Source organism: Alexandromys fortis, unplaced genomic scaffold (assembly GCF_014885135.2).
Source record: "Alexandromys fortis isolate MF-2015 unplaced genomic scaffold, M_Fortis_MF-2015_v1.1 scaffold_9, whole genome shotgun sequence".
NCBI classification, from domain to species: Eukaryota; Metazoa; Chordata; class Mammalia; order Rodentia; family Cricetidae; genus Alexandromys; species Alexandromys fortis.
The window spans coordinates 18,121,034-18,145,664 of record NW_026067892.1 but is presented as its reverse complement, the minus strand read 5'-3'; the positions used below and the strand labels follow the sequence as shown (position 1 = coordinate 18,145,664).

The following is a 24,631-nucleotide window of genomic DNA, read 5'->3' as shown; positions in this document are numbered from 1 at the left end:
CCTCCCTCCCTCCCTCCCTCTCTTTTTTTCCTTCTGGTTTTTCAAGACAGGGTTTCTCTGTAGCTTCGGAGCCTGTTCTGGAACTAGCTCTTGTAGGCCAAGATGTCCTTGAACTCATGGAGATCTGCCTGCCTCTGCCTCCTGGCAAGAGCTGGTTTCTTAAAAATTCAAATCAGATTGGCCAGTCCTCTTGCTAAAAATCCATGAACCATTGTACCTAGAATAAAATGCAAACTGTCCCAACCTACAAAGTTCCCTCCGCCTGACTTCTGGTGTCTCCCCTCCTACCCTACCCCTGGTTCAGGTCCGTTCCTGCCATCTTCTAAAGTGCCAGCCAGGTTCCTTTGAGAGCTTATTCAGTCTAACATACCTGGAGCACTCTAACAAAGACCTTCTTCTTTATTCTTCTTTGCTCGGTTCTGCATTCTGGGTCTCTACCTCGTCCAGGCTAAACAGCATTCCTCACGAGCGCTTGCATCGGCGCTGGATGCTCCCCACTCAGCCCACGGTACCCTGCTCTCTGTTCACCTGCTCTGTGAGCACAGGGCTCTGTTCTGCTCATCCCTGTGTCTCCTGCTAAGAAAATGAGGACAGAGCCTGATCCACATGCATTTTAGTGAAGACTGGTGAATTCTAACCGAATCCTACACACCGACTGCTATTCATAGATTTGTTCCCCCAGCAAACCCATCTCAAAGGAAAAGCACAACGGTTATGTAAACACATGCCAACAAGAAATGTCGTGGAATCTTAGGAGCTTTAGGATACAAACTAATAGGTAAGCAAACCCATGCACAGGGCTATTCTCTACAGCAAATCTTCCAATGGATCTGGACTGTGAGCCGACATCCTCCTTCCTACCCTCTTGGATGCTGACAGTGCAAGCCAGGTCCTTGCCACACAAGGCAAGCACTGCTACCACTAAGCCACATCCTCAGCCCTGAATTCTGCATTTCTTTAAATGACCAACACATATGAACAATGTCAATATTTATGACAATTATGATGTGGTTTATAACTACAGTGGGACTCTTTGATGATAAACTATAGTCAGTAAAGTTTTCTATCTTAATGTTTCCTCGCTGTGCAATGTTATTAATGAAATATTCTTCTCTGAGGAAGGGGACTGAGAAAATGGGAGGGGGACAAGAGGAGGTAACAGGTGTGTGTATGATAGAAATACACTATATATGTGTACAAAAATGTCAAAATGAAACCTATTATGAATAATTCATATATATATATAAATTAAACCATTAAAATATTCTTTGGCTCTGAATAAGCTAATAAGGTGGCAAAAATAAGACCAATTCACTGGCTCTTCTTCTTTGGTTCCCAGTACCCAAACAACAGTAACAACGTCTGGAACTCCAGTCCTAGGGGAATCGGATGCCCTCCACTGACCTCCATAGACACTGCATACACATGATCCACGGACACACTTGGCATATACACACACATAAAAATAAATCTTCCCCCCCCCCCAACAGGGTTTCTCAGCAGTTTTGGAGCCTGTCTTGGAACTCACTCTGTAGACCTCAAACTCACAGAGATCCACCTGCCTCTGCCTCCTGAGTTCTGGGATTAAAGGTGTGCACCACCAACACCTAGCGTAAATCTTTTTCTTTTCAAAAGAACATTCTTACAAGAAAAAGGGGGCAACAGAAGTGTTTACTAGTTGAAACAAGTAAATTTATTAAGTGCAAAGCCTTTTGTCTTATAATTAAGATAAGCCATTTTACAACATTTTAAGTTAAGTTTTTAGTATTTTCAAAAGGGAAGAATTTATCTAGGAGTTTAAGAAAGTATTTTACAGAGAATGACTATGGGAAGTAGCTTTCTCAAATCTGTCACAGTAGCAGGCTTCTCTACCAGGTACACTGCCTGGTGTTGCTCCTGGTGCTAAACCCAACAAGTACCAGTCAACAGAGGACTTAGTAGTCAGAGATCATGGCAGGAAATGTTTGTGCTTAAACAGGAAAACAAGCGATGGAAAATGCAGAACACCTGTCACTTAGCAAGGCAATTACATAATTAGGTATAAATTATTTATTAATTTTATGCTGCTTAAGGTCTTAGCATAGACTCAGGTTCCTCCGAGTTCATTCCTCTCACTTCTGGTGGTGAAGGCGACCATGGAGCTGGGCCTGGCTCACTATGGGGTGGAGGGGGAATGCTTCAGGTTGTGTTTCCTGTCCTTTAACAAGGCTTAAGTCAGGGCCATCTTGGCTCTGAACCGCTCCATTTTTGTTGGGAGAAGACTAACCATCTCTTTACTAAGTTCCAACTCAACTTCTATTTCTTGGGCAGCCTCAGGGTGAGTGTCACAGTAATCAACAATAAATCTGTAATGCTCCAAAGAGGTCGCCAAGTTTTCTAGCTCTTTCTTGGGGTCTGAAGTGATGATTCTGCCATAAAGACGAGCTACTCGGAACTTAGCTAACATGGCAGGGCGGAGAACGTCCTCCCCAATGTGCTCAGGAAAGACTTTATTCGGATCCCTCAGGGAGTCTAGGAAGAGCTGGTAGTACTTGAGTGCAGACTTATTCAGGCTATTGATCTTTTTCACAATGTGTGAGTCAGGATCCCTGAGCTTGTCGGCAATAGCAACCTTCAAATCCATCATGTCATAGTAAGTGTGTGCAATTTCAAACTGAATCTGCCTGTTGACCAACAGATAATACTGGGGGTTCAAGTCCACAATCAGGGGCTCTAGCATGGCAATTCTGCGTTTATGCATCTTGCATCGCCTCTCCATGTCAGTCTCAAAGAAAGCGAGCACCTTGAACAGAGCGCTGTGGTCTTGGACAACTTCAATATGATCAGTAACATACCCATCAATCTGGAAGAACTCTTTTGCCTCAGACACATAGTGTTGACCCAGTAGGAAAAGTTCCCTGGCTTCTTCAAAATCTAACGGCCTCAAGTATCTCACTTTCTCCTCCACTGCCGAGATGGCATCACACAGCTCTCCAGTTCCAAACTGCACAGCCCTTTTCCTGATGCTCTCCTCCTCATCAAGCTCCTTCTTCCGTAATGCTCTGAGTTCCGACTGTTTGTCCACATCAAGTTCTCCAATGTTATCCTAAAAGGAGAAATCATAGTTAAGAGGATACTCATTTACTGACAAGTAAAACTACAGAGTAAACCTCAGCCAGCTGTGTGATGGAGCAGACCTGTAATGCCAGAAATCAGAAGGCAGAAGCAGGATTGCAGAATGGAGACCAGCCTGAGCTAAATGGCATTATTGCAAGCTGGCTGGGGATACACAGCAAGGCCCAGTCTTAATGAACAAAGAGTTGGGACTGAAGAAATGGCTTTTTTGCAGAAGCCCTAGGTTCAGTTCCCAGCACTCATGTGCTCCATCCAACTCCAGAAGATCGGATGCCCTCTTTTAATCTCCATGGGCACCAAGCACACACGTACACAGACATACAAAAACACTCATATATGTAAGATAGAATAAATAAATCTTAAAACAATCACAAAACCTCACTTGGAAGGCAGAAGCAGGCAGACCTCTGTGAGTTCAAGGCCAGCCTGGTCTACATAGGAGGCTCCAGACAGACAGTCAACCCAAAAGTAAAATCTGACAGTGGGCTGATGGCTCACATTTGTAATTACGGAACTCTACAGTTAGGCAAGAGATGGCTGCAAGTCTGAGACCAGGGTGGGCTCCACAGTGAATCCCAGACCAGCATATACTATATGGTGGTATCTGCCACCAGCCTTGACAACCTGAGATTGATCCCCGGGACCCTCACAGTGGAAGAAACGGACGTCCTTTATGTTGTCCTCTCACCTCCTACCTATGCATGTATGTATGTATATGGATACACACACAAATTCACTAACTGAATTAAATGAAAAAACCTATATTAAATAATCAAAGTGCAACAAGGTTGAAGCTTTTATTGTAATGTGGGTCCTGAGGATCGAACTCCTGACTTGGTGGCACCTTCACCTGCTGAGTCAGCTGAAAGTCCTACCTTAGACACTCAGATACTTTCTTTTTGTGGTTTTTCGAGACAGGGTTTCTCTGTAGCTTTGGAGCCTGTCATGGAACTCTGTAGACCAGGCTGGCCTCGAACTCACAGAGATTCGCCTCTGGCTATCTACACTCGACTGTTGCATTAACTCTGTCCACACTTAACAACTGACTGACTATGTCTTGAGCCTACAAGATTTTGTCAGTTTGTAAGGTAATACTGCAAAGACACAAAAATTAGTGAGCGTTACTTTCTGCCTTCAAGGACTTGCAGTCTAAACTAAATCAAGGGGCCAGACGTGGTGGTGCATTCTGTGATCCTAGTACTAGGAAGGTTGAGGATGGAGGATTGCCACAAGTCTGAGGCCAGGAAGGACTGCTTAAGTAAGCTCTGTACCAGACGGCACTAGCACGAGATCCCCGTCTCAAAACAGGACCAAAACACAAAATCACAAACAGAAGGAGATAACAGATGAGATTGTTGATTCACTTATTTGGTCATTTTAAATGACTAGGCCACCACAGCGCACCTAGACTTTACTTTCTTCCAATCTTTTTAAAGTTAACTTCATTTTTATCTTATATGCATGGGTATTTTGCCTGCATGCATGTCTGTGCACCAGGTTGGTGCATGGTATCTGCGGGAAGATGATTATCAGATCCCTGATCGACGGTTGGGAGCTGCCATGTGGGTGCTGGCAACTGAACCCTGCTCCTCTGGAGGAGCAGCCGATGCTTTTAACTCCTTAGTCATTACCTGAGCCCCCTATTTGGTTTTTTGAGACAGGGTCTTACTATGTAGTTCTGGTTGCCTTGGAACTCACTATGTAGACTAGACTGTCCTCAAACTCACAAAGATTTTCTTGGTTCCACCTCCTGAGTGCTGGAATGTGCCACCATTCCCAGGTTATAAAACAGAATTTAAATGACTTTATGAAGTCAAAAGAAGAATATAGTATCTGTGGAGGATAAAGAATTATCCATTCAAGCCGGGCAGTGGTGGCGCGTGCCTCTAATCTGACGGATCTCTTTCAAGGCCAGACTGGCCAGTTCAAGGCCAGTCTGGTCTACAGAGTGAGTTCCAGAACAGGCTCCAAAGCTACAAAGAAACCCTGTTTCAAAAAACAAAGCAAAAAAAAAACCCCAACTAATTGTTGAATGAATAATTCTTGTATGCATGTTTTGTTTTTTTTTTTCAAGATAGGGTTTCTCTGTAGCTTTAGAGCCTACTCGCTCTGTAGACCAGGTTGGCCTCCAATTCACAGAGATCTACCTGTCTCTGCCTTCTGAGTGCTGGGATTAAAGGAGAGAGCCACCACCGCCTGGCGAACAATTAGTTTTTTAAATACTCTCTTGGGACAATTATGTCACAATCTAAATATGATGCTGACCCCATCTCTCCACAGCCTAGTTAAAAGAATGTTTTCCAGAAAGCGGTGGTATTCTGTGTGTGGCCCTTACCAAGTGTAGTGCACACCCGTTATCCAGGTACTGTTATCCCAGGTGGCTGAAGGAGGAGCTGGTTTAAACTGTGGAGTGAGACTGTTAAAAATAATACACCTAGGGCTGAAGAGGTAGGTTAGTCAGGAGCGTGCTAGTCACGAAAGCCTGGGGAACCAGATTGGATCCCTAGGGTCCATACAAAAGAGCTGAGGAAGGTGGCAAGCAGTACTTGGGGTTTTTTTTTTGAGACAGAATTTCTCTGTGTTGCTTTGGAATATGTCCTTCCTGGAACTAGCTCTTGTAGACCAGAGCTCAAAGAGATCCGCCTGCCTCTGCCTCCCAAGTGCTGGGATTAAAGGTGTGCACCACCACCTAGTGGTGACAAGCACTTGTAACCTAAGTGCTGGCAGGGAAGAGACTGGTGCACCCCAGCAACCTGCTGCCCTCTAGCCAGCATAATCTAATCACCAAGCCCCAGGTCCAGTGAGAGATTCTATCTCAAAAAAACCAAGTTTATCCCCTGCACACACACAGGTACCTAAAACACACACATATACACACAATTTGCAAAAACCACAAAGCCAAAGGCAATTTCCATGTGCATACCTGCATGGAGAGCTGGGCGTTCTGCAGCAGCGTCAAGCAGTACTTGATCCAACATCGTGCTATCTCCCCTTTTCTTTGATGGTAAAGCTCTGGCACGTCTCCTTCGGCTTCAGGATCTGAAAGCCCAGGCGGCCTGTCAGCTGGTCAGAGCTATCTGCGCTGCACACTGTCCTCTGTTACTTCCCCTTCCCTGACTGCACAGCGGCAGACCCTCACTAAGCTGTGCAGCACTCGGGGCTGCGCCTGCAGAGCCTCACTGAGTTTCTTACGCTTTCTCTGCAGGTAAAAACTAAGGCTACAATGGATATTTACTTTTAAATAGTTTTTTCTTCATATAGCATGCTACTAAAATTCTGACCCTATCATTACCAACTCCTGAACTTAATTTCTAATACACCATTACACACAATTAAACAGCTATTTCCTATTTCAGCCATTCTTCTGGGAGAGGAAATATACTGTTTTAAATCCTTCCTATTATGAACAAATCTAGGCTGCAGATTCCTATACATACATCTACCTAGAATCTGGGCTGTTTTCCAGAAATGTAATTTACTAGGTTAAACAGTTTACACAACTTAAAGTATTTTAAATAAAAATTGACAAATTATTTCTGGCAAATGTCATATCCAACAATGTTTTTGTATGCTGATAGAAATCATGTGGAAAACATGGACACTGTTGTTTTCACCTTTCTCCCCGACCCCTCCCAGCCCCTGCACTGGGACCAGCTTGCCTAGCACACACAGGCCCTTGCTTCAATGCTGCATCACATACACACAAACACGCAACCAAACAAAAGCCCCATGGTGAAGAAAGACAGTGTGAGGAGACAGCCCTTACATAAGTAGTATCCTGACCAAAATCTCAATCACGGTGGAAGGAAACATCGCACAAACCCTAAGTAACGGGAATCCTACATAGTAACCAGCCCATGGCCTTAAAAAGACACGATGAAAAGGCAGAGGCTGGCAACTGCCCCAGAGGACAGGAGGACTAAGGCGACCCCACAGCTGAAGGCAACGTGCACTCCTGAGCTGTACGACAGAGACGGGAAAAGCTTCTCTAGGAAGGACATTAGAGGACAGCTGACAACAGAAACATTCACTGCAGACAGGAGAACTGTCATGGTGCTGCATTTCCTGAAGCTGCTAACGGTCCCATATGAGAGAGAGAGAGAGAGAGAGAGAGAGGCGGAGGCGGAGGGGGAGGGGGAGAGAGATTTCTTTTTTTCATGATAGGGTCTTATGCTATTGTCTGAGTTGACCTGAAATTTGTTACATAGCCCAAGCTGGCCTAAAACTTGTGGCACTCCTCCTGCCTCAGTCTCTGGAATGCTGGAATTCCAGGCATGAGTCATTATGTCTTATTGAAGATATTCTAATTCTTAGGAAACGATGTACTGAAGTATTACAGTCGAAAGATGTCTATAAAAACTCATCTTAAATGGGTCAGAAAAAAATGGATAGAGAATCACAAATATTGAAAATGATGCATTTAGAGGAAGGCATATGGAATTCTGTTCTTACAACTTTTCTAAAGCTTACAAGAGTTTCAAATCTAAGGGCTTTGTGGTTAAGAGTTCTTGCTACTTTTGCAGAGGACCCTAGCTCCGTTCCCAGAACCCACACTGTGGCTCACAACCATCTAACTTGGGTTGAATGGAATGAGATACCCTCTTCTGATCTCTACAGGCATCATGCACACATGTGGCACACATACAGCCCTGCAGACAGAGCACTCACACACATACACTCAGAATTCACACAGGTTTGAGGTTATATAGAAGCCGGGTATGGCGTATTTGTCATTACAGTGCTTAGAAAGCTACAGTGGGAGGACACTGAGTTCAAGATCAGTGTGGACAAGACTGTCATAGTGAGAAACTGTATCATGAGATGCACACACAAACTTACTGTCTTCTGTAGCTGGGATCTTTCCAGTTTGACCAAAAATAACATTAGCTGCAGACAGACAATGCCTGGCTTCCATAAAGCAGAGCTGTTGGGAAAATAAGCACAAGAAAATCTAACTATGACAGTCTTGTTTACAATAACAGTTCTAATAACATAGCTGTACTATCAGGAAAAGGACCCCACTAAAGGGACCCAGTAGCGCTGCTATGGATAACAACATTATCTGGTACTCTGTATCCACTCTGTCAGAGGACTGAGGGCTCATTCCTGCCTTTTCAAACCTTTGGAGGGAGGCGACATGACAAGGAGGCTTCCCATCAAGTTTTCAAGTCAAGGGATTTCTACAAATGAACTTATGGAACTACTTCATCAATACTCACAAGGAATTCAAGATTCAAATCTGGGCATAGAAAAGACACTTCAAGAACATCTCTGTGTTAAACATCAAATACCTGTCATCATCTGTCATTCAAAATGCGGGGTCTGGCAGAATCAAGTTAAAGTTTATCTTCTGAACGGAAGAGAATGTGCTTCCTATCAGTTAGTTTGAAAGACTGATGTGGTTGATAGAATTTCAACAGTAATACACCTTGCCTCCACACTGAATTCGGAGCTCTCGTAAAGAATAGTCGGGTGCCATGGGTATCAAGAGACAAGCAGCATCCATACCTGCACATGTTGGTATGAAGTCCAACGGTAAGACAGTTACAGCTCACATGAAGAAACATTCTTGGCCCCCTACAGTGTCTTACCCATCATTACCACTTTAGCTCTGTCTAGACTGTCTTCCTATGAGCAGTCACTGCTGAAGACAGAGACAGCCTTGTGCTCTGCGGGTAGCAGGTTAACATGGGACTTGAAGAGCAGCAAGACCGAAGAAGATGGAGATGGTAACAATACAAATAACATCACTTTCTGGTTTTGTTTGTTTTGTTTTTTGCATAGTCCAGTACTGAACCCAGGGTCTCCTGCATAGTAGACAAGCACCCTATTGACTAAACTCCATTTTCTTTCTTTTTTTTTTTCTTAAAGATTTATTTATTTATTATGTATACAGTGTTCAGCCTCCATGTATGCCTGCAGGCCAGAAGAGGGCACCAGATCTCATTACAGATGGTTGTAAGCCACCATGTAGTTGCTGGGAATTGAACTCAGGACCTCCGGAAGAGCAGTCAGTGCTCTTAACCTCTGAGCCATCTCTCCAGCCCCTAAACTCCATTTTCAACTCATTTGTGGGGACAGATATTTCTGGAGTGACTAAGATATAACATCACTTTTTTTTTTTTTTTGGTTTTTCAAGACAGGGTTTCTCTGTAGCTTTGGAGCCTGTCCTGGAACTAGCTCTTGTAGACCAGGCTCGCCTCGAACTCACAGAGATCCGCCTGCCTTTGCCTCTCAAGTGCTGGGATTAAAGGCATGCGCCACCACCGCACAGCTGAACATCACTTTCAAACATAGTTTAAATCTCTTTTTTTGTGACAGAACTTAGCTGGTTGTGATTTGGACCAAAAAAAAAAAAAAAAGAAAAAAGAAAAAGGAAAAAAAAATAAAGGTGTGGTGCAGGAGAGACTCACCTGCTGTACTATGAATATCCATGGAGTTTTAGGTGTTAGTTAAAACCATACTAAACAAGGAAATGTAAAGTGTTAAATAGAGGCCATTAGTTAGTTCCTGGTTGCTTAGCCCCAAAATAATCACACAGAAACTATATTAATTAAATCACAGCTTGGCCTATTAGTTCTAGCTTATCAGCTAACTCTTACATATTAATCTAACCCATTTTTAGTAATCTGTGAATCACCACATGGCTGTGGCTTACTGGCAAAGTTCCAGCATCTGTCTTCAGTGGGGCTATATGGATTCTCTCTAACTCCACCCTTCTTTCTCCCAGCATTCACTTTAGTTTTGACTGCCTAGCTCTTTCTGCCCTGCTCTGCTATAGGCTCAAAGCAGTCCTTTATTAGCCAATGATAGTCACCAACATACAGAGGGGAATCCCACATCAGTAAAGTTACTAAATGGAGCACACAATGGAACCTCAACAGCTGGAGGGAAGGAGCTGACAGAGGGGCCTCTTGATGGACATGCTGAAATGGAGTCACAGGAGTTCAGTTTGAATGCAAAAAGTCTTACTCCGTGCCTGATCCTAAACCAAACTCCTAGAAGCGATGCCACAGTCAACACTGCCCTTTCTCTCCCAATAGTGTTTCTGAGTGACACTGTGTGGGACAACACTGTAAACACAGGGCATGTTTACAGACCAGCTAGCAGGCATAGTAAGGAAAAGGCTGAGGGGAAGGCAGTAGGCCACCAGAGGAGCAAGAGGGATGCTGATGGGCTAAGAATTTCCAAATGTCGGTGCTCTGGGAACCAGAGCTCCAAATAGCAATAGTTTCTGTGCCGGACACAGTGGCACATGCTTTAGCCACGGTACTCGGGAGGCAGAGGCAGGCAGACACCTCTGAGTTCCAGGCCACCCTGGTCTATATAGCAACTTTCAGGCCAGCCAGGGATACACAGCAACACCCTGACTCCAAAAAACAGTAAGGGGGGGGTGTTAATATTAAAACTAAAGTACTGAAAAAAAATGAGTGTATGCAAAATACAACTCAACGCTAAGTGATTTGGACAAGCAGCCTGAGGTTCACACTTGTCTCTATGTGACAGTTCAGAAGGGTGCCATAAAACTTGGGACTCTAGGGCTCAGCACACAGTCCCAACATCAAAAGTGATTATTAGAGAGTGGCTAATTCTGAACAGCAACTGAAACACACCGTATGCTTTTATCAAAGCCCACATTTAACCGTCAATTTCCGCAGACAAATTCTCACAGTTTTGAGATTAGCATTACATGAAGATAAAGTTGTATCTGTAACAAGATAAAAATCTGCAATTTAAGATACCACACAGCAAGAGTGAAATGAAAAGTGTGCTAACAGCCAGACAGAACTGATGTTAGGTCCCTGTCATGGAGGGCTAGCAGCATGTTAAAGACTCAACGGTAAGAGAAGGGGAAAGATCAAGATCAAAATGTATGGCATGAAATTCTCAAACAGAAACTTTTTTTTTTAAAGATTCAAAAGTATTCGTGGGGGGCTGGAGAGATGGCTCAGCGGTTAAGAGCATTGCCTGCTCTTCCAAAGGTCCTGAGTTCAATTCCCAGCAACCACATGGTGGCTTACAACCATCTGTAATGAGATCTGGTGGCCTCTTCTGGACTGCAGATGTACACACAGACAGAATATTGTATACATAATAAATAAATATTAAAAACAAAGTATTCGTGGAACAAAGTACTCCAATACTGTTTTGCCAAAGCAGCTGGCTGCATTCTACACCAAGTTTTAAACAACAAATAGCAGCTACCTGCTTTTACGGCACTCACTGCTGGCCCTGCCGGAGAACTACTTTGGGACACTGACCTTATTGATGTAGAACTGGGACAGGGTGGCAGCGTTGATGGCCCACTCCAGGGGATGGTAAGCATTGTGCTCAAGCTGGCGTTTGAGTGTGCTGTGGCAATAATGAGCAGCTTTCTCGAACATTTCCATGTGCTGGTAGACTTGAGCCAGGTAATACAAGTTATGAGTATAAACCTTCTCAAATCTGTGAAGGAAAACAGTGACTTACACAATCACTTACAATTTAGAAGGAAATTTCAGATATTTGAGTTGAGCCCTTGGCTCTATCTGACAAACAAGGAAACTGAGTCTCAGAGTTGAACAAAGTCATGTAACTTGTAAGTGACAATGGAGGTTTTATGTACATAGAATCCTCACTGTACCCTGGAGGAGGAGGAGTGCCATGCAGCAGCAAACAGCATTTGTGCACCCCAAGCAAGGACCCAGCCAGACTGCGGGGCACGCCTGTGGGCTCAATGAAGACCAACCTTTTTGATCTCTCTTGCTCGGTGAGTCTCTCTTCTTCAGGAAGGAAATGCTCCGTCGGGTCAAGAGGCGGGCTCCCAATCTGTGGTTAAAGAGCAGACAGCTCTTCAGCTTCTGAACACAAACCCCAAGCGCTCTCTTGTGGCGGGTCTGCAGAAATGACCTTCGTCTGAGGTAGCCTCAGCATGGAACTGCAACTCAGGCTGGTATGTGCATATATTATTTTTTAAAGACATGGTCTTGTTGTTGGAGAGACAGCTCAAAGATTAAGAACACTGGCTGCTCTTCAGAGGACCCAGGTTCAATTCCCAGCACCAACAAGACAGCTCACAACTGTGTGTAACTCCAGTTCCGGGGAATCTGGCTCCCTCACAGACACACATGTGGGCAAAATACCAGTGTACATTTAAAAAAGAAAAGAAAAGAAAAAGAAAAAGAAAAAGAAAAAGAAAAAGAAAAAGACAGTTCTCCCTTTGCAGATCAAGCTCGCTTAGCACTCACTGTGCGCTGTGTGGCCCAAGGTAGTCTCAGAGTCCAACCACTACTGTCTCTGTATTCTGAATGCCAGAATTATAGGTGTAGGCCACCAAACCTCACTTTAGTTGAATAATGAATTGAATTTTGTTTTGTCTATTAAAAAGTCTCTTTTAAAAACTTACATAAGTTTAGAGGGAAAAAAGAAAGGGAGAAATTATACAATTATGTTATGATCTCAAAAATAAATTAAAAAATGAAAAAACCACCTTACTACCAAGCCTGACCACCTGAGTTTGATCCCCAGAGCCCACATGGCGGAAAAAGAGAACCCACTATAACGTGCGATGCGCGTGCACACACACACTCAAATAAGCAACTATAATAAGACAAAATATGCATAAAAATAGTGATTTCTATCTTCTTAGGTAACAGTTCAAACTGCCACTACTAATGAAAATCAACTCAGGGAAACAAGCAAAGTGGTTTTTTTGTTTGTTTTGTTTTGTTTCTAAGACAGTGTGTCTCGTGTGTGTAGCCCTGGCTGTCCTGGAACTCGCTCTGTAGCCTGGCCTCCCACTCAGAGATATGTTAAGGGTTAACATGACTTTTCAGCAATTAAATAAGAAGCAGGGATCAATCACACTGCTTCCTGTCTTAGGAAAGCCAACCTCCTACGCCGTTTCCTTGTCTACGAAAAGCAGGCAGTTACAGCACCTATCCTCCCTCATAAGGCTTTCAGGGTGACAGTGTTACTCTCCACAAACAAGGCTTCTGTCCGGACATAAATGTTGACCCTTTATGAGGACAGTCCCAACTACAAGTTCATCCTTGCATCTTGCTATATCATTTTTGTGGTGCTTGGGAATGAACCCAGAGTCTAGCACATGCTAAGCACACTGTCTATTCCTTGAGCTTTGCCTCCAACCTCATCTTTGCTTTTAACTGAACGCATCAAGTTCCCAAGCACACCAATACTTCCTAGAGAGAATCTGTCCCAGTGAGCTCTGGTTGTCAACCTGACACAGCACAGTCATTTGCACGAGCAATTGGATGGATCAGATTGGTCTGCAGGTGATTATGTTGATTACTAGTTGATAACAGGAGGGTCCAATCCACTGGCCAAATGGTCCTGAAGGCTAGCTGAACAAGCTAGTAAACAGCATTTTACCGTGGCTTCAAGTTTCTGCTTGAGTTCACGCCCTGACTTCCCTCAGCGATGGAACCTGGAAGTGTAAAAACCAATAAACTCTTTCCTCCCCTCAGTTTCTTTTAGTCAAAGGGTTTTTATTCTTTAAAGATTTATTTATTTGGGATGGAGAGATGGCTCAGCGGTTAAGAGTACTGACTGCTCTTCCAGAGGACCCTGATTTGATTCCCAGAACCCACAAGGCAGCTCACAACTGTCTGCAATTCCAGTTTCAGGGGACCTGATTCCCTCACACAGACATACATGTCAATGCACATAAAACAAAAATAAATTATAGCCAGGTGGTGGTGGCGCACGCCTTTAATCCCAGCACTCAGGAGGCAGAGGCAGGTGGATCTCTGAGTTTGAGCCCAGCATGGTCTACAAGAGCTAGATCCAGGACAGGCTCCAAAGCTAAAAAAAAAATTATTTGTTTATTATGTATACAGTGTTCTGTCTGCAGGCTAGAAGAGGGGACCAGATCTCATTACAGATGGTTGTGAGCCACCATGTGGTTGCTGGGAATTGAACTTAACCTTTGAGCCATCTCTAATTTACTTATATACATGAATGATACATGACTTAATTCCCATTAGCTAGAGAGGGGAAAGCCTTCTGAATCACCTTCAGGATTGTTGAGAGTCTCTGAAGAGGGCCTGTCTGCTGTTTGCCTTGGCTTTGTGTCCCAACTTAAGTCTTTACTCTGCAGTTGTAATGTGGTTGGTGTTTATGTCATGCTGCAATAAAAAACTAAAAAATATATCCTAGACATATATATTCTGCTTCTTCTTCAGAGATGTTCATCTGCATAAGCTGCATTTCAGACGTGGGGGAATATCGTCAGGAAAAACATGGCCCTGGAGCAGGTTTCAGAACATGGTCATCACAGCAGCAGCATAAATGTCACCTTGTTAAAAAGCGCACTCTCAGGCCGCAGCCCAGAACAGCCGCAGATGGCCCAGAAGCCTGGTCTGTTGAGACTTTGGTTTTGGTTTAGACAGAGTCTTGCTGGTTTTGAACTCAAGCTCCTCCCTCAACTTCAAGTTGCTGGGAACACAGGCACCTACATGGCCTACTGAGGCTTCACAGGTCCCTCGGGTGACTCTGATGTGCACACCACAGCAGCAAAACACATCCACAAAGATTTCAGATGTATTGTTGAGTTTCAGATATAGTGTATAGCTGCTTTCCCTCAAAGTACTGTCTTCAGTGAAAAAAAATACAATCAGTAGTCTACATCCAAAACTGAGCTGGAGATGGCTCAGTGGTTAAGAGAACTGGCTGCTCTTGCAGAGATCAGGCTGGGTTTAGTTCCCAGCACCCACAGAGTGGTTCCAAAACTATCTGCAACTCCAGTTCCAAGGAGTCTGATGCCTTCTGACTTCCAAGGCATGCACGTAGTACACATATATACATACAGCAAACACTCATATACACAAGCGGAAATAAATCTAAAATAAATTAATACGAAAATATTCAAATGGTATGTTTGGATAACATTAGAGTATTTCCTTTATGATTATATTAAGACCATCTTTGCCATTATGCTCTACCAAGAATTACTTTTAAGAACCTCAGTCTTCAATATGCAGTAATTTCAGACAGCTTTAAAAAGAAATTCCCCGGGGGAGGGGGGCTGGAGAGATGACTCAGTGGTTAAGAGTGCTGCCTGCCCTTCCAAAGGTCCTGAGTTCAATTCCCAGCAACCATGTCACAACCATCTGTAATGGGGTCTGGTGCCCTCTTCTGGCCTGCAGACGTACACACAGACAGAATATTGTATACATAATAAATAAATAAATATTTTTTTTAAAAAAAGAAAGAAATTCCCAGGCATACTAAAAAATTATCATGAATGGAAAATTCTTGTGTGTACGTGCATGCATGTTGCATGTGCTTGTGGAAGACAAAGGTCAACTTCACGAGTTCCCCAGAAGCAACACCTTGCTTTTTTTGTGCCAGGGTCTCTCATTGGCTTGGGAATTGCTGACTTGGCTAGGCTGGCTGGCCCCCGAGCTCGAGGGTCACCTGTCCCTGAGTCCCCAGCACTAGCATTACAAGCATGCACGACAACACCCAACACCCAGCTCTTTATGTGGGTTCTGGGGGCCAAAGTCAGGTCTTCATGCTTGTATGGCAAGCACTTTATAAAGGAAGCCATCCCTTAATAATTAATAATAATTCCTGTGAATAAGGAATTCTGGTATTAATTCATGATTAGTTCATTGTCAATGAGAATTTTTGTCTGCCACGTAACATACCTCTTTCATGTACTGATTGTACAGTGCTTCTGATGACTCCAGGTAGGACCGTGCAGTTTCAATCTCTTCTCTCTCAGACCACAGGATACCCAGGTTATTCTGGAAAGCAAGGAATGGGAAGACAGTCATTGAATATATCCATTTAAAAAGATTCATAGTTTCAAAGTCAGTATTTCCTGACAAAATGGCAGTGGGTTTTTATTAATATGGCCCTCTTTGTTTTTGCCACTTTGCTTCCTGTTCATGAGCTGAAGTCCTGCTCTGTTGGGCTACAACAGCCAGAGTCCATGTGGCTGAGCAAAGTTGGATGAAATCTTCCAAAACAAGCCATTTCTCCCTTTGAGTGCCTATGCCAAGAATACTGATCACAGTTACAAAAAAATTACCTAACACAAACCTATAAATGAATGCCAGGATAATGACCTCTTCATATCTGATCATATTTGAGACTCCTTTTAAAACTATTAGTTCCCAAGGTTATTTTTAAATTTCTAAAAATATTGTAACTAGTTAAGTCTTATGTACAGGACAACTACTAATATAACTTATGAGGTGTATGTGTACATGCATTTTTTAGGTTTCTTGTTGCTTTATACAGGTTCTCACTATATAGTCCTGCCTGTTCTAAATCTTCTATATAGAGACTGGCCTGAAACTCACAGAAGTCCGCCTGCCTCAGTTTCCTGAGTGCTGTGATTAAAGGTGTGTGATACTACTCTTGGCTCTGTGTAGCTCAAGTACAACATATTTACCTTACTGTTTCTTGCTTTGTTGAACTGGGCTCTCAGGTATACAAGGATTAGATTGGCTAACAATGCTATTTGATTATTTCTTTTTAATTTTATGTTTAAGGGTATTTTGCCTGCATGCATGTGGAAGATAAAAGAGGGTGTGGGATCCCCTGGGACTGGAGTTAGAGATGACTGTGAGCCTCTATATGGGTGCTGGGAATCCTATCCCCATTCTCTGGAGGAGTGGCCAGGGCTCTTAACCTCTGAGCCATCTCTCCAATCCTGGTGAGGAGACATTCTTATTTCAGATATACCAAGTTGTCAAACTTGTACCTTAAAATCAATCAAATACAGTATACACTGCAGACAGACTCGTTATATTATGTACGGGTTCCATGATACTGAAATAGTGGAATAACTTTAATGTTTAAGGTTTAAAACCCTTTCAAAAAGCTGTGTGTTAATTTCCATTTATCATATGCATGTGTGTAGGTGTGTTTGCACTGGAGGTGCATGCAGAGGGCTACACACAGTAGTTGGTTCTCCACTTTCAACACGTGGGTCCTGGGACTGTACTCAAGATGTTAGGATTAGCAAAAAGCACCTTCACCCCAAGACATCTCTCCAAGCCCTCCAAAGGTTTTAACCCTTGGAAAACTTGACAGGTTGACTTCCTTGCTGTTGTGCCAAAGGGCCCCGACAAAAACAACTGTTCAAATACAGGGTTTATTTGGGATCAGTTTGGAGAAATGTCATGGACGGCACAGGGCCCGGAGTGTGATGTGGCTGGTCTCACTGAATCCACACTTGGTATAGAAAAAAATGTTGGCATTTCCCAAGAGATGCTGCCATCCACAGCTAAGTGAATCTCTTTGGAATACCCTCACAGATGTAGCCAAAGAGGCTTCTTTAGGTGATTCCTACTCCAGTCAAGCTGCCAGTGCAGAACCACCACCACACAGAGTTCAAGTGTAACTTGGTAATTGCTGAAGTGGGTTTTGGTTGTTGTTGCTGTTTTCTTGCTTTTTCTTTTGGTTTTTAGAGACAGTTTTTCTCTGTATAGCCCTGGATGTCCTGGAACTCACTATATAGACTAGACTGGCCTCAAATTCACAAAGATCCTCCTGCCATTGCCTACCAGGTGCTGGGATTAAAGGTATGTGTTGACAACAGCTGGCTTAAGTGTTCAAACTGAACATCTTATACATTTAACTCACTCATGTATGAATGAATATATAAAAATGTCCCTGTCTGTACCACCTACTGGAGATGTAAGTAGCAAGCAAAAAAGTATAGGTAGTGCTTGTTATTATTATTACTAATACTATTGCTATTATTAGACCTTTAATTTTATCGAGCCATGATAAAAGAATATGACATACAATTTCTTTCTAAGTTTTGAGACTTTCCCTTAAGGCTTACCTACTCAATCAATTTTAGTCAATATTCCCTGGTTCACATATATGAGCACAAGTGGACTGTATGTAGGATGAAAATATCTGAAAGCCTAAGAGACTAATCCAGCACCAGGGAGTCAGACGTTATTTGTATATTTTTTTTTCCAGAGTGTGGAGATGAAACCTGGAGCACTAGGTAAATGTTCTACCACTGAGCTACACCCAAGGGCATGGAAACCTCTACCCACTATTTGAGTTTTGTTTTTTTTCTTTTTGGATTTTTTTGAGACAGGGTTTTTCCGTAACTTTTGGTTCCTGTCCTGGAACTAGCTCTTGTAGACCAGGCTGGCCTCAAACTCACAAAGATCAGCCTACCTCTGCCTCCCGAGTGCTGGGATTAAAGGCATGCACCACTACCACCCGGCCAGTATTTGAGTTTTGAAGTGTTAGGTTCCTCAAAGCAGAATTGTCAGACTTGCTTCTTAATAAGCCATGCACCCTATGAGACAAAGTATTTTAAGAGGATGTTTCCTGTTCCAACTGCCCAGTCCCAAATAACCAAATCAAAGAATGAATATGAATTATAAATGCTCAGCCAATAGCTCAGGCCTATTACTAACTAGCGCAGACATTTAAATTAATCCATTTCTACTAATCTATGTATTGCCACGTTGCTCGTGGCTTGTTGCCTCATTTCTACACATTCTGCTTTCTCTGCAGCTGAATGGCTGGTTAGCGCCTCTCTGACTCCGTCCTTTTTCCCCAGGCATCCTCAGAAGTCTGATTGCCTGCTTTTTGCCTGGCTCTCAGGCAATTAGCCTTTTAGTAACAATAAGCATAATTCACAGTGTGGTGTTATAAAACAATGACGGTTGGAAGGAGAGATCAGTTTGGACCAAGGAACGTTACTAAAACAAGAGTCAGTCATGGTGGCCCATTCCTGTAAGTAAGCTGAGGGGGGAAGATCATGGGTTAAGGCCAGCCTGGGCTACAAAACAAGACCCTGTCTGAAAGTAAAAAGGGAGGGAGGATTCTAGCACTCAAGGAGACAAGAAGATAAAGGTCAGCATCGAACACATGAAGCCCTGTGTAAACACAAACAAAAAAAATAGTTACTAAAAGGAGATCTTGAGACACATTATGAGGAATAGGTGGGAATTCCTTGCTGACCCAACAAAACAATGTGGTTAAGAGTGGAGTTGAAGATTTGGGACATTTTATTTTGAACCAAGATTGGATTATTGCCATCCCTTGTCATTTTCATTCCATTTAAGTCAAGTTAGATTTTTCTTACTAGAATGAAACTGGGCTGGCCAAGGGGTTGGAAAAGCACAGCCGCTAACGTTCTGCCCAGGACTAAGGAAGGCAGCAAGTGAGGCTGAAGTGGGCGCTGAGAGCACAGAGGGAGTTCGCAGGCAGATGGTGAGTAGGTGTTAAGATAAATTAGAGAGAGACTAAGCTTCACTCTGTAGCCCAGGCTAGCCAGGAACTCGTAGCAATTCTCCTGCCGCAGCCTTCCAAGTGCTGGGATTCCAGGCCCGGGGTTCTGCGATACTGGGGACTGAACCAACTAAGACAACCCCAGCCAGGAGGGGCATTTTGGACGCCGAGTGAGCTCCGCCTCGGCATCTCACCTGCGCCTGGATGTAGAGAGACACGCAGCCAAGCGACAGGCGGAAGGGGCGCAGTAGCGACAGGCACCTGACCAGATGCTCCTCTCCAGCAGACAGTTCCTCTGTGTCGATGTGGTTCACGCCAAGGTGGAACTCGATCACCGCGAGCCGCAGCGCCCGCTGCTCCCCCGGGCCCTCGGCCTCCCGCGGCTCGGCCGCGCCCAGGGCCTGGTCCCCCGGCCCATCGTCGGCAGCCCGCTCGTCGTCGTCCTCGGGAGCCGGGCCCAGAAGAGCGCGCACCTCCTCCAACAGCGCGCGCGCGCTGTATTTAGATTTGTACGGCTCCTTCTCCGGATTCTTGTGCAGCTCCACCCGTGACAGGGCCAGCGCCGCCTGGAACTTTTCCCGGATCTCTGGTCCAAGGGAGCCCGCCATCGCGGCCTGAGCAGACGGCCACCTCCCTGCCAGAGGACCAGACACCGGAGGCCTCCGCGTTGCGACACTTCACTTACGACACGTCGTGACTGTGGCGCGCCGACCAATGAAATCGGTGGAGGGGGAGCGCGAGACGCTAGGCCTTAGCCAATAGGAGGTCGTGCTGGTCGCCACAACAGCCGTCGTCAGGGAAACGAAGCTGTCCGGGAGGAGGACTGAGCCGTCAGCTGTGCCAGGTGTGGTGCGGCTCCTCGCGCTTCATCCCCGAAAGATGGATGTAGTTTATATAAAAATGTTCAGAATTAGAAGGCTTAGGGATAGGGCACTTGCCTACCGGGTATGAGACCAAGGGTTCAATGCCTAAGTGAAATTCAGGATACTGTTAATCTCTAACTTAGCTTAGTTAATTGCTTAGTAGGTAGGTAGGGATTGTTCAGTATTAGGATACTAGGCTATTACTGCGTTAATTATATCTGGAGGGAACGTGTACCACGGAGTGCATGTGGAGGTCAGAGGACAACTTTTAGGTGTCTCCTCTCACCGTCTGACTCTCCTTTCACCGTGTGGATCTCAGGGATCAGGTCCTCCTCAGGCTTATTAGCCTCAACAAACTTCACCCACTGAGCCGTCTCACCCCGCCTCCAACCGCCCTACGAAATTTATAAAGGCTCTGTGCCAAGCATGATGGCAATCATCTTTAGGTTTCGTAGGCGTGAGACCTTACTTCAAGTTAGCAAGCAATAAACTCCTACTATGCTTCAACCATATTTTTGAGATGTCTTTCTACTATTTTGCCCATGCTAACCTCAAACTCAACATCGTCCTGTTCACCCGCACCACACCCTACATCTGAAGTGCAGAGATTTATGGGTGTGCCCCTGTGGGGGCTTATTCATTAATATTTATATTTTTATTTACTTTTAAAGACAGGATCTCTCTATGTAGTTTTGGCTGTCCTGGAGGTCAGCCTGCCTCTGCCTCCAGAGGGTTAGGATTAGAAAAGGTTTTGTTCTATAGTCCTGGTTGGTCTGGTAGTTCCAACATAGCACATGCTTGCCTTGAGCTCATGGTAATCCTCCTGCCTTTGCCTTCCAAGTACCGGGATTAGTGTTCCACCAAACTCAGTTTAAGATATAACCTTTTGGGGCTGGAGAGATGGCTCAGCGGTTAAGAGCACTGACTGCTCTTCCAGAGGACCCACATTCAGTTCCCAGCACCCACATGGCAGCTCATGGTCTGAAGATCCAGTTCCAGGGGATCTGACACCTTCACACCAGTGCACATAAAATAAACAATAAGAAATATTTTTTAAAAAGATATAACCTCTTACAGTTTTTTAAAAAGTTTAATGAAGTTTAGTTAACGAAATGTTTTTATTTCAATTTGTGTGCACGTGTGTCAATGTGCTTGTGTCCCACTATGCATGGCTTCCAGAAATAGGTTCTCCTCCATTACGTGGGTGGGCTCTGTAGTTCAAACTTAGGTCTTCAGGCTCGGTGACAGGATTCAACCACTGATTCATCTCACCAGCCCTCAATAACCTTTGATTGAAGGTCATGAATATAAAATGCACTTGCTCTATTTTCTTTAATGTGTATTATTTTCCATACATATATGTCTGTGTGAGGGTGTCAGGTCCCCTGGAACTGAAGTCACAGACAGTTGTGAGCTGTCATGTGGGTACTGGGAATTAAACCTGGGTCCTCTGGAAAACCAGTGAGCGAGCCTTAACTGCTGAGCTTCTTTCCAGCCCTGTTTTCATTTCAACCCCGTAGGATGTAGTCATTCCTGCATGACTTCTCATGCCATACCTTCCCAAGTGAGCCCATTCAAATGGAGCGGACATTTCAACTATCAAGCACCGGCTGTGCCAAGCACCTTGAGATACACAAGGGATCACTGGCTTTTGTCTTCGACCCCAGTTTTTGTGTCAGGTAAAGTCTCATGTAGTCTGCCTGGGTTATGAAAAGAATACGAGGCAAGTTTCTCTAGTTCTAGTTCTGTTAGATATTGGGTTTGGTGGTTGTTGTTTTAAGTTTTCTCTCCACCCTTAGGGGAAGTTCCTTAAGCAGGGACGTAGACAACTTAAAAAGCTTCAGGAAGTCCCTGAGATTGATCGGATTCACTAGGTTCTTCCTGCCAGAGTAAGCAATAAAGACCAAATCCCTCCCAGACTAAGTGAAGCTGAGCTGCAGAGTGAGATCAGCCAAGATGCCTGGAAGAGGTTCACAATCGAGGCATCGGGGAGGGACACTCTACAATTTGTTGAGCTGCTAGCAGGCTGTGCAGTGTCCTCCAGGTTCTGAGCTTTGTGAGTGGTCATGCATGCTTCAGTGGGTTTTGGTGATACAGCTCCTGTAAGGTACTCCAATAAAACTCCCTTGTTCACCAAGTTGGACTTTGGTGGTGTCTGCACCATGGATTCCCCAACTTTGCCTCACCAGCTAGTTTAGTCATACAACAGTGGTGCATGAATACATAAAATATAACACCTAAAGTGTGAAACTTCAGAAACTTCCCAACTTTCATTTCCAATGCCAATTTTAGCTGGATGTTTATTAAATTGCATAGACTCTGGTTAATTTTGGTGTGTGATGATTTTGTTTGCCAAAATTTTTTTTTTTTTTTTTTTTTTGGTTTTTCGAGACAGGGTTTCTCTGTGGTTTTGGAGCCTGTCCTGGAACTAGCTCTTGTAGACCAGGCTGGTCTCGAACTCACAGAGATCCGCCTGCCTCTGCCTCCCAAGTGCTGGGATTAAAGGCATGCGCCACCACCACCCGGCTACCAAACTTTTTTTTTAAATAAAATTTATTTTATTTATTTATTTATTTATTTATTTATTTATTATGTATACAATATTCTGTCTGTGTGTACGTCTCCAGGCCAGGAGAGGGCACCAGAACCTCTTTACAGATGGTTGTGAGCCACCATGTGGTTGCCGGGAATTGAATTCAGGACCTTTGGAAGAGCAGGCAATGCTCTTAACCACTGAGCCATCTCTCCAGCCCCTTAAATAAAATTTATTACAGCATTTGAGACGCAAAGGCAGATGAATGTTCATGAGTTCAAGGCCAACCTGGTATACACTTTCCAGGACAGCCAGAGCTACATAGTGAGTACCTGTCTTGAAAACAAAGTTTATTAAAATAAATGTAATACTATTTTTCTTAAAGATTAATATAAGTATACAGTATTGTCTCCATGTATGCCTACAGGCCAGAAGAGGGCGCCAGATCTCATTACAAATGGTTGTGAGCCATCATGTGGTTGTTGGGAATCTTCCCCAAGAGCAGCCAGTGCTCTTAACCACCGAGCCACCTCTACAGTTCATAAAGAGGGCAAGAGCAAATAGGCCATACCAGATTCCTATACACAGAAAGGTAAACAGGATGTGAGGGGAGGAAAGCAACTCACAAACTGAATGTATGACTCGTTTTGAGAAATGAATTTGTATAAAATTGCCTACTGGAATGTGCCACGGACCGTCCCTCTTGGAGACCGCTATCCACGGGAGAACAGGGTGAAGGATAGGATAGCCAGGATACGACGCAAGGGAATGACAGACACACTGTGTAGTGAGAATCTGCTGCAATTTTACTTCTGTAAAGCTTCAGTTTTTGTACAAAACAGATCAAAGGACTTGGCAGGCTCACTGCATCACCCCACTCAGGGTTCCAGACATAAATCAAGGCTAAGCATAATCAAAATAGAGCTCCCTCTACATGCTCCCCTCTACGTGCTCAAGATGTTGGCAAGGACTTTTAGTTTTGTCTCTTAGAATTCTGTCTCACACCATTATTTACCTTCTACCGTGGGAGACCAATTCCCAGGGTCCTGTGTTTAGCTTTCCATCTATATAGTTTTTTATTCTTTGCTCCATATTCCCTAATAGTTTTCTCATTTTCTCATGATAGTTCCTATACCAATATATTAAAGCTGGTCTCATGTTTTCAATAATTTCCTTTCTTTCCTTCTTACTATAAAGACAACAGGGCTTCTGAGATCTAGCTAATCTTTCCATAAAGGGGAATTTTCTCTAACTCTCCTTTTCTCTCTAAATCTGATTCACTATGACGATTCCCTCATAACATATCAACTTTAGCCGCTTCTGTTTCATAATTAATAAAGTTTCCCAGGCTCATGTGGCGTGGGGCATACTTTATTTCCTCAAGGACTGCTTTAATGAACGGTGGAGCCAAGCCAAGGACGTACTTTGTTCTCTTGGTAAGTGGTCAGCTGTAAACAAGAAAATTAAGAAATACAGAGAAAGATCAGGCAAGGTGTCAGGAGGGCTCGCTCTCAGGGCCATCTCCAGATACGAGATCTGCCTCTGGCATCAGGTCCTATCTCGACCACTGATTGCCAGGGGGACCACCTGGGGCTTCGCTCCAAGAAGCTCTAACCCCAATCCTTCAGCAGGCAAAAGCCAGCGCAGAGGCATTTTGTCACTACACGGCAGTCACTGCTGTGGACGTGGCAGGAATGCTAATGTAGGGTTGCTTTATTTTTGCGAGAATTTAACTAATGCTAACCTAGCCTGCGCCTCCTGCTTCTACCTCCTCAATGCAATATGCATGGCAGGCAAGCCTCTACCAACTGAGCTACAACACCAGCCCCAAGTCTTACTAGTTTATACTTAGCAGCCATTGTTATAAACATGTCAAGCTATTTTCATGTTAGAAAACAAAAGC

General features: G+C 44.1%; 1 protein-coding gene and 1 long non-coding RNA gene across 2 annotated transcripts; both read right to left on the bottom strand.

The window, feature by feature from the left end:
• Window positions 1-1,670: 1,670 nt before the first annotated feature.
• Window positions 1,671-20,006, bottom strand: Kifbp (kinesin family binding protein). Its single transcript, XM_050142215.1, has 7 exons — window positions 19,527-20,006; window positions 15,765-15,863; window positions 11,843-11,922; window positions 11,376-11,559; window positions 7,954-8,038; window positions 6,038-6,153; window positions 1,671-3,085 (listed from the first exon to the last, which is right to left on the bottom strand). The coding sequence occupies exons 1-7, from the start codon at window positions 19,938-19,940 to the stop codon at window positions 2,210-2,212; spliced, it is 1,854 nt and encodes a 617-aa protein (XP_049998172.1). The 5' UTR covers window positions 19,941-20,006; the 3' UTR covers window positions 1,671-2,209.
• LOC126501524 (uncharacterized) lies at window positions 8,959-11,368 on the bottom strand. Its single transcript, XR_007591706.1, has 2 exons — window positions 11,192-11,368; window positions 8,959-9,056 (listed from the first exon to the last, which is right to left on the bottom strand). It is a non-coding gene; the product is annotated as an uncharacterized lncRNA (long non-coding RNA).
• Window positions 20,007-24,631: the final 4,625 nt, after the last annotated feature.